This window comes from Rutidosis leptorrhynchoides, chromosome 4, assembly GCF_046630445.1.
Source record: "Rutidosis leptorrhynchoides isolate AG116_Rl617_1_P2 chromosome 4, CSIRO_AGI_Rlap_v1, whole genome shotgun sequence".
NCBI lineage: Eukaryota > Viridiplantae > Streptophyta > Magnoliopsida > Asterales > Asteraceae > Rutidosis > Rutidosis leptorrhynchoides.
Window position 1 is genome coordinate 34,339,468 of NC_092336.1, and position 9,908 is coordinate 34,349,375.

The 9,908-nt window shown below is 33.5% G+C and overlaps 1 protein-coding gene and 1 pseudogene across 2 annotated transcripts; one reads left to right on the top strand and one right to left on the bottom strand.

Annotated features, from left to right (window-relative positions):
- Positions 1-675: 675 nt before the first annotated feature.
- LOC139839366 (phosphatidylinositol/phosphatidylcholine transfer protein SFH8-like) lies at positions 676-9,708 on the bottom strand. 2 transcript variants are annotated; one of them, XM_071829421.1, is made up of 14 exons: positions 9,589-9,708; positions 4,167-4,443; positions 3,463-3,562; positions 3,119-3,385; positions 2,955-3,032; positions 2,777-2,878; positions 2,652-2,701; positions 2,460-2,559; positions 2,099-2,191; positions 1,882-1,998; positions 1,717-1,801; positions 1,335-1,642; positions 1,126-1,200; positions 676-931 (listed from the first exon to the last, which is right to left on the bottom strand). In XM_071829421.1, the coding sequence occupies exons 1-14, from the start codon at positions 9,623-9,625 to the stop codon at positions 911-913; spliced, it is 1,710 nt and encodes a 569-aa protein (XP_071685522.1). In that variant the 5' UTR covers positions 9,626-9,708; the 3' UTR covers positions 676-910. The 2 variants fall into 2 exon arrangements, with proteins under 2 accessions (XP_071685522.1, XP_071685520.1); XM_071829419.1 differs by having other exon boundaries at positions 676-934.
- LOC139904645 (cytoplasmic tRNA 2-thiolation protein 1-like) lies at positions 4,731-8,721 on the top strand (annotated as a pseudogene).
- Positions 9,709-9,908: the final 200 nt, after the last annotated feature.

Genomic DNA, 9,908 nt, shown 5'->3' on the forward strand with positions numbered 1-9,908 from the left:
GATTAACTTTACAACTTTTATTAGTACATAAATAACCCACAACAGTAATTACGACAATGATCGTATAATATCATTATTATATAGTATTTGCAAAATACTATATAATGTTTTCGGATGAGTACCCGTGCAACGCACGGGCTCATAAATCTAAGTATATAATATAGATAGATGATTGTGGTTAATCCTAATACACGTGTTATGTTTAACATGAGGTGTTTCCAAGAGATGCAAACACGAACTTCCTGTTGTCAAAGTCAACAACAGAATTCTAGTAACTCGCGATTAGTTTCTTAGTTAAAAATTCTGTTTATAAATATAATTGACTACACATGAGTACTAATTAACTTTCATGCTAGCCTAGTTAGAAAGTCCATAGAATCACCAATAGTAAAAATCCGACAAGGTTTTTGTGTTTTCATGTAAACTTACAATAAGCAACAACGTCAATGGCGGCGGAACTTGAACCCGCGTACAAATGGGTCGAATGTAAAAAATTTAATAAATTTTTCATTGTCAGTAGGGTAAACACTAAAAAACCCTTATTTTTGATTAAAATAAAAAAAAAATTAAGTGTAAAATTTCTTTTTCCGTTAAATCCGGATAACACAGATAATAAATATATATAAGTTTATTTATAAAAAAAAAAAATTAATACATACATATACATACAATAAATCATTACTTACAAAGCATCGGAAGTTGATAAATGATCCTTAAGAAACACATGAATACAGATGTCTAGTGTCTATTCTTTGTAGATATTGCTTCATTCATTTACTGTAACTTGAACTGGAAAAATCTTATCCATTAACTGTTTATATGACAAACTTCAAAGGTATCTAGTTCCAAGTCTTTACGCATGCACCAAACAAATATCATAATATTGATCGATATCCACGGGTTGATAGTTTTAGCAGCACAATTTCTTCCCCTGCTACATCAATAGTCAAGACACATTCATTGTTAAAACGTGTCACAACTATAAACTATATATATATATATATATATATATATATATATATATATATATATATATATATATATATATATATATTCTTATTTCATCATGCCATAAATGGCAAAACAAGTAGGTGCTTTCATTAAAGTGCATAAATTATAACGTACCCGAGACTTCACTTTTTTTTGTGCATCTACGTATGCAAGAAGTTCGTCTAGTTTCATTAGAGACTCATGCAACGCCTACAAAAATGGATTCATGCTTCACTTGTTAATTGAAATCAAGTTTTTTCAGTTGTTAATTTTGTAATGTGATCCATGCTTTTGAAATAATGCTACATCATGTTAATTAATTGAAAATGTAATGAAATGCTTACCTTTTTTGTAGCAATTAGCTCAGATTCTAAAGCGTCAACACGACAAACAGCAGTTTTTAGCAAATCCTCCTTATCATTAGGCAACTCAGCCGATTTTAACTCCAAGTCATTGACTTTGCATTCAAGATCAATAAGTTTTTGCCTAACAGATGATAGATCCCGAAAGGGACTTTGGGGCCCACGAGTTGGTCTACTTATCGAAAGAAACGTTTTTTTGAATAAACGAAATATGAAAGTTGCAAAGGATAGGAACGACATCAATGAAAACCAGATACGAGCTCTAGTTCTTGCCGTTAATATTAGTGATTCTGCAATAGGAAAATTTTTATATTTATGCAATGCCAAGGTTTTGTATTGAATAAAAATGTTCACTTTTGTTAACCTTCATTGATTTCGGGCTCTTGAAGAGAAACTTCTCGTTTATTTCTTTGATCGTCAACTTTATCGACTTGAATATCCTTTGCATACTGTAATAACAATGAGCTCGCACTAGTTAAGATAGAAAAAAGACAAACTGTTACCATAATAGTAAAACTTTCAAACTTACGTCTTCAGAAACAGGGGCCAATTTTGGTTCGGTAATACATTTTGTACCTTTAGAAGCTATATCTTCATTTTCTGAAGCTGATTCTACTGCAGATGCCTCACTGCTTTTCATTTGAATCTGCAAGTATAAATCAATTACATATGAGACTAGTGTAAAGATCTATAAAAAAAACAATTAAAAAAAAAAAAAAAAAAAAAAAAAAAAAAAAAAAGCATACCATAGGAGAACGATCTTCACTGTCAGTTCTCCCCTCCCTGCTTAATGTTGAAATTTCTTGGACCGAACATTTTGCTTTGCCACTATAAACTAGCTGTGTGATGACATCATGATCAAAAGATGTATGAATTCATATATGGACCGCAATATCAGAAGATGCAATGTTAGGGGTAACAGCCAAAATGGGATTGGGTTTAACGGGGTCATCTTTAAGCATAGGACAATGGGTCAAAACGGGTTGGTTAGGGTTAGGCATAGAAGATAGACTCTGTACAACTTTCAACCCATTTGACTAGTTCCCCGTTAAAGCATAAGTTTCCTAATTATCCCGTCGAGATAAAACAACAGCTAAGCAAACTTACATGCAGTATATTGTGGTCTTGCCATGGCCCTTTATCAGATTGCAGACAACCCCCTTGATCTGCACAGTTACACTTTCCACCCAAAAATTCTGGCAGCTGGCTACAAATATACAAAATAATTTTATGTTTACGTTATAAGGACAAACAATGAATAAAAAATAAATAAAAAAGGAGAAATATATAAAGGCTCACCCTGCATCAATCACTTCAAGCAAGGTACTTTTGTATTTGTGGCCGAGAACCTGAGAATCTATTTTTTTATTTGCTTTTACCACTTAACGGATCAATAAAAATTTTTAGACGATTTTTATACTTACATGAATTTTTGATCTAGTTTTTGGATCAAGAAAGCTCTGGATTGCTTTCCAAAGCATTTTAAACCCAGGACCGGCGTTTATGATATACATTCTGCCAAGTGTCTGCATAGTTCAACACAATCTATCATGAAAAATCGAAAAATATTATTGAAAAATATAAAAAGGTAAAATAGCAGACCTCAGGGTAGTAGTCATTATCAATCTGCTGCAACTTCGTGATAAAGTCAATAGCAGACCTAGTTAGGTTCTTCAAACCCTGGCATGTAAAAATTGAATAATATAACCTTATTTAATATTTACTAACTGTTTACCGACAAACGTAAATGTATATAACAAGCATACCAGGCCTTGAACGTCTAAAATTGTTGTACCAGCAGTAATATGTTTACGTGCAGCGACAGTACAAGCCGGAAACCTAATTTTAGTAGTTTTCTCGAACCCCTGAACATGATACTTAACGTATCGATCTAACGTTGTCACTAACATAACCTTATCAGGATCAGCTTTCCCCAATAGTTCTATGTAAATAGGCCTTCCTTCTCTATCGACACCATGATAGCCTTGAGGATAATGCTTCAGAACTTCTTTTAATTCATTGAACTCGAAATCCTGTTAAAACATTAAAAACACAACTTTTTAGAAGAGCGTCACATAGACGTACACCAAGTGTTTTCAACGATTGATACCTCAAAAATATTGTCGATCCCAAACGATTTTCTCCATTGAAGCATGTTAGCCCACATTTGTTTTGATTTTTCAATATCAAAGTTCCTAGCTTTTAAGAACCTGCTAGACATGATCGTTTTAAAAGAAACTGTATATTAAAGATGGATGCATAAGCACGTTGGGTACATGTCGAAACGGTAACATTCATGGCATTAGCGGGTCAGAATGAGTCAGATTGAGTTAGCCTAAAACAATTCTATGTGAAAAAAGTAATTTCATTTATGATTACAGAATTATATCTTCATTTTCCCAACAAAAAAAAAAAAAAAAATTGTCTAAAGATTCCTCAAAATCCAATTATACTTTACTATGTTTCTCATGCTACCATTAGTTATACATTTTCACAAAAATGCATTCCTCTAAGAGTTTGTAACTTAGTATTTAGATTAACACAAACATTTGAGTATTAAAGGTTAAAACAATAACAAATCTTCAAATTACTCGTGTGCCTTTTATTAGTGTTTAATTTGTGATAATTTAAGTGATACTCGATATCTAACCCGTTTGACACATTTGACCCATTTCCAGCCATCTGAGTTGACGAAAATTTGCATAACTAAATGAGTCAACAATTTCACTTTTGAATAAATAGAAGAAAATGTGAAAAGTGTGGATTCATTTGCACATACATATATAGATATAGATATAAATATAGCAATATTACCTCAACAATGTATAATAATCATCAAATTTTTCTGGAAGCAAGTCATTAGCTAACAGCACTTGTCGAAAATTGTCTACTGCAATCACCTCTTCGGGATCACGTATATCATCGATTGGAATTGTATTGTTTTTCCTCCTACTCTTTTTCTTAAGAGAGCGCCGAAGTCTACTTGCTGCCTTTTTTAACGTGCCCATTCGACACTTTTTTTCTTCTCCGGATACTTCAAAATCCGAGTTATGTTCATTGCATTCATAATAACTTGATGTGCCCTCCAAAACTGCGCATTCAATAGAAGCCTCAGTCAGGAGTAAAACTATAAATCTCTTGTTAGGCACATGATAACCAAGTATCAGTTACATGCTATAAGGATAGCAACACACAAGAAAAATGCAAGAAAAAAAAGAGACACACATGATTTTTTTTTAACAATAGTTTGGGATCACCCGGGGACGAAACCACCTACACGATCATCTCCCGCCCGCAGTTGCATAACCTGCTACCCTGGAGGAAACCCGGACAAATCGGAGGGCATACCCTGGAGGAAACCCGGACCAATCGGAGGGCATGACCAGTAAAGCCCCCGCAACGCAGTGTGCGAAAGGCGAACTTGGATGGATTTCAAGGTCAGGGAATAACTTTGTGTGCAATGTTGTAGTCCTCGGGAGTCGAACTCCTGACCTCTAACAACAAAAAGTGTGAGGCCACTACCACTTCCGTTACAAGACAATAAGGTTAGAAACAAACATAATTAATGTAGTTAAGCCAATCGGTCTCCACATCTTCTATCTATATAAATCACCATACTAATTCGGACACGTGGCGCTTCTTGATTTCTCCTCAGCATTTCTAATTTTCTCATTATTTTGAATTAAAAAATTGGTTAATTTTGTAAGACCGACGCGTGTCCCCTCAATCATCAGTAATTAGCGAGATTAGGGTTAACAGCTACGCTTCATTCTCCTCAATATTTGGAGCAGTTATCATCCCATCCATCATTCGGCTAGAAACAAAATCATCTATCCATCTCCTGTTTCATTCATTCAGGCCTCACTTTTAGCGTCTTCCCCAATCTCTTAATTAGGTTCCGAAAATCAAATCTACGATCCAACCCGAAATCCCCAATCTCTTAACAGGAAGATTGATACTCAATTCGATACATACCCTTCAATTTTCACGAATCAAGGACAATTTAATTTAAGATGTAGTTGATATTACGGGTTTTGATTTCAAAATATCCGAGATGATTTTCTAATCGATCGTGACTTCAACTCTCCAGGTAAGTTAACAAAGTATTTGTGTTTTTTTGCCAAATTTTATATGTATTCGAACTTTTTGTTTTGTTTAGGGTGTGATTGCAGGTTTTAGAACAAAACAAGATTAACCGTATTTGTGTATCTTCAACTCTTTAGATAAGGTAACAAATTATTCCTATTTTTAGTTATTAATAATAAGATTTTCATTCCACTGAGTTCTTATGCTAATATGCTTCCATGGCACTTATTAACAATTCTCAAACTTTTGTAGTATTTTGAGTCTGAGTCCAGGTTATATGTATAGTCAAAGTGGGTGAAATTGAGTATTGACTTATATAATTAATTGAAATAACTGTTTAGTGTTTACTTTGTGTTATTTTGCTTAATGCTTTCAGTATCAATTTATTCATTGAAATATGCTCTTGACCATTAGAAACATATGTTGGTTAAAGATCATTGTTGGTTATATGTATAGCTAAAATGGGTGTAATTGAGAATTGACATGTTTGTGAATTCTGAATTTTTATTACATTGATAGAGCTGACAAATTGGTTTTAGTGTGTGTTTTGAGTAGGAATTCGCATGGTCTTATGTTTGTATTGTGTGTTTAATTTACGTTAATTGTTTGCTCTTTGTTAGTTTGAAGTTAAATTCTGCAGTTACTGTTTTGCCTTTTCTTATATGATTGAAGGTTTGTTTTTGCCCCCTACATTTGTTATTTATAATGTACCCGTTATTTAGATTTGTAGGGGAAAATGAGTAAATTGGCCACAACAACCTATTGTGTTGTTTTGGGATTAAGTACTATGCATTCCAACTATTTGAAATGTGAATTTGGATTTCGTGTGCTTTACTTCGCAGTAACTAATTGATTGGTGAGTTCGAAGTAAGTTGTTTCGTCTTAACTAATTGAGTTCGAATTAAATTGTTTATAAGCAGTCTCTGACACTTTGATAAATGAACTCCTGATAAATCGAACGCATTTATTTTAGCTTTGCCCTGTTTCCGTAATTCGTGCCAAGTACAAATAAGTTTATATATGCGGTATAAACTTAGAATTATTAGATTAAACATCAGGTTTATTGTGCTGAGGTGTGCAATTAGTGTTAATTATGGCTCAAGTATTCTGAGGTGTCAAGCTATAAAGAATGCCACGTCTAGCATAAAAATCCAATACGTAACCTGAGGTGTGCAACTTCAGGCTAAATTATCAACTTACCTACAAACCATCTCGCCATGTTTTGAATAAGTTTGAAATAGGAACCCAGCTGAAACCACTGCTGTTGTTCATATTGATCGTGCTGGTACACAAATCTTTGTATTTCTTCTTTTGTTGTCTTTAAAGTACAGGTCAATACGGTTAACCTGATTTCATTATTGCAAGATATAAACTTAAGATTTTAAGTGGTGGGCGACTGGAAATTAGCAGGTTGCGTAATGGGTCAAAACAGGCACTGCGTGTGTGAAATGAGTTGGGTTTGGGCCTTTACCATAAAAAATTTATTTAGTTCAAAATTATTATTAAGTCACATTTACCAACTTTTTAAGTTCAAAATTCACCAACTTTAAACCAACTCTTCCATATGTATTGTATATTTTCAGCGCTCACGTGAATCACCTATCTTATTCCATTCTTTCGGGGGTAACAGGAATCTTCCAAAGTTAGAAATGTGTAATGTGAATACGGGTGGGAATGGGGTTGACTAAAATCGGATTAAGTGGCAGACACATGACTTCACATCATGACATTTTCATAAGACGGTGGACCATAGCTTTGGGGCATGAGTAACGAGGCAGGATCAAGATACCCGGCTGTACTCGTGGAACGTGATGTAAATGTTGTGGTTGGTCCATTGAGATAACCGAAGCAGTACTGGCAGGATTAGCAGATGTAAATGACATTGCTAGGTAACCTATCATTTTGATTCATTTTTTTCCAGTATAATCTGATTATATCACCATGTGATTAATTACTTGTGGTTATAATGATACATTAAGCAGATGCACATCAATAATTACCGGTGAAGATGGACCTATTCCTATATGCAACCCCATTAATACACATATGAGAAGGAAATTGTTATATATCCTCTAACCTTGTCTACTTTTTAATTTTTACTTTTTTACTTTAAGCATTCTTTGATTGTTTTTGTGGTTCCTTAACTATTCATTACGCATGCGTACTTCAAGAAACTGGACTACTTTTCAACTGAATGTAAGTTTGTTATATACCCTTTGGTTGGCCTTTTGATCCGTTTGTGTATGATCTCAACTAATTGATAATTTATCTGACCATAAAGTTGCAACAGTTTTTTCTTTTTGAATATTTCTTTTTCTTAACATCTCTAATGGATGTGTTATGACTTTTTAATTAAAACATACCAAATATAGTGCTCAAATTTCATCATTTTTGTTAACTGGTTTGTTTGATTTTTGCAGGTATCTATTCACCAAATGCTTACCGACTAGGGAGTTCATTAAAGATCTAGAGAGAATAAGGTTGGTTCTTTCTCGATTATGCATTTTCTCTTATTTAGTTTATGGATGCAAACAATCAAAACATATTGTGTTGTTGTAGCAATGCATACTGAAAGTCAACACTTTCAGTATGAATAATATATGCCAAAAAATCGTGGTAATTTGAAACTATATATAACTAATGGAGGTGACAATATGGGCGAGCCTGGTGTGGTGGGTAACATATCAAACGGGTAAATGGGTTGTTATTGTATTTGACTTCAAATAATATTCAAGTCACTTTTGTTTAACCTGAATGGTTTAACATCACAGGCCCCGAGCCATACTTGACATCATAAAATCAGGCGAAGATTTTAGGATTGGAGCCTCTACAAAAATGCCCGAGCAGGGAAATTGTCAACGTTGCGGCTACATTTCGAGCCAGGTATGTTTGTTCAGTGTTTTATTTAATCATTTGAATGCACTGAAAATTTTCCTGGGTTAAATCAACTCAAAATAGGGAAAATTTACATGTAATGGCGAATTACTCAATCCACCTGACCAAACCCGTTTCGGCTCCTCTAATTCTTGATGTCCTAAGAGCTAAAGCTACAAACTTAATTTCATTTCAGCATTATGTGCAACATGTTTTAATTAGTGTTGGGTTTGTTATAAACATGCAGAAATGGTGTAAAGTATGTGTTTTGTTACAGGGGTTGAATCGTGGTTTGCCAAAGCTGGGGATCGGGAGAACTCGAGGGGTAAACCAAGAGCGACAAAAGGATGATCAAAAGGTGGGTGTGAAGAATATACAAAGCAAACCATGCGGAAGCTTGGACTTTTAAGAAGCATATAGGAAAACTTAGTGCTCACTCGAAATGGCGAGTGCATATTTGCTTTCAATGAATATTTTGTTATTGTTAGAAATGAAATTGTAAACATCAATATTTATGCATGTTGGTTAAACTGATCGGTGGTAAGAATGGAAGGTAACAAATTGAAAAATAGGATTGAAATTTCTGACTATTTTGAAGTGGTTTTGGCGTAAACGGGTTAATGAATCGGGTTTTCTCTTTTCAAGTTAACCCGGGGATGATGGGTATTTTGATGATTGTGATCTAATTCTAATGAGTTCAGATATGTATGTAGTAGATATGTATGTGATGATTGGGATCTAATGTTTACTTATTATAATTGAATTGGAAGCTTAATCTAACGTTAATGTTATCTATCTTAATAAGTTAGTATTTCTTTCTTATTAAAAGCTCAAATATGATCGTTAAGACTTATTTCTTTCTTATTTTGACGTGTTTTGCATTTTTTTTAAGTCCAACATGTTGTAGACACACAGTACTTGTGACACTGTCCGTATAATACCGTTAATTCATATACAACTTTTAAATTCAATATATTATTTGCGGATGAGTACCCGTGCAACGCACGGGCTCATAAATCTAGTTAAACAATAAATTATCTCCTACAACCGGCAAATTTGAAGAAAATTAATGTAAATTTATTTCCTCCATATTAATCAATATGCTAGCATAACTAATCGGATTAAAATGATCCGAGTTGAATTGTTTTCCTATTTAATTGAAATATGTTATGGTGTAACAGAAACTGAATTAAACCACAACAACACAATAACACATGTTTAAATGAATTGAAATCGAAAATTTAAGTAAAAAAAGTAGTACGAAATTAATACTCACAATTATGAGGAGCCGATAGTTCATCAGCGTCGGACATGCCGGAAAATTTTCCAATGTTGCAGAAACACCGAATTCAAAGCGTTTGAACCAACTGTCCAAAGTCTGGACGCTTCTAATATAGTGGTCCCAGAAAGCGATTTTTTAATTTAATAGAGTAAATTAATATATAAATATATAAATATATTATATATTATTTTTTATTATTTTGTTTATACTATATTAATATTTAATTGTTTTTATTGGTAGTTACATACTTACATGGCGGGTATCCTCGTTTAGTTAACCTTAAGATGTAAACTAGTGAAATGAACCGTGGAATC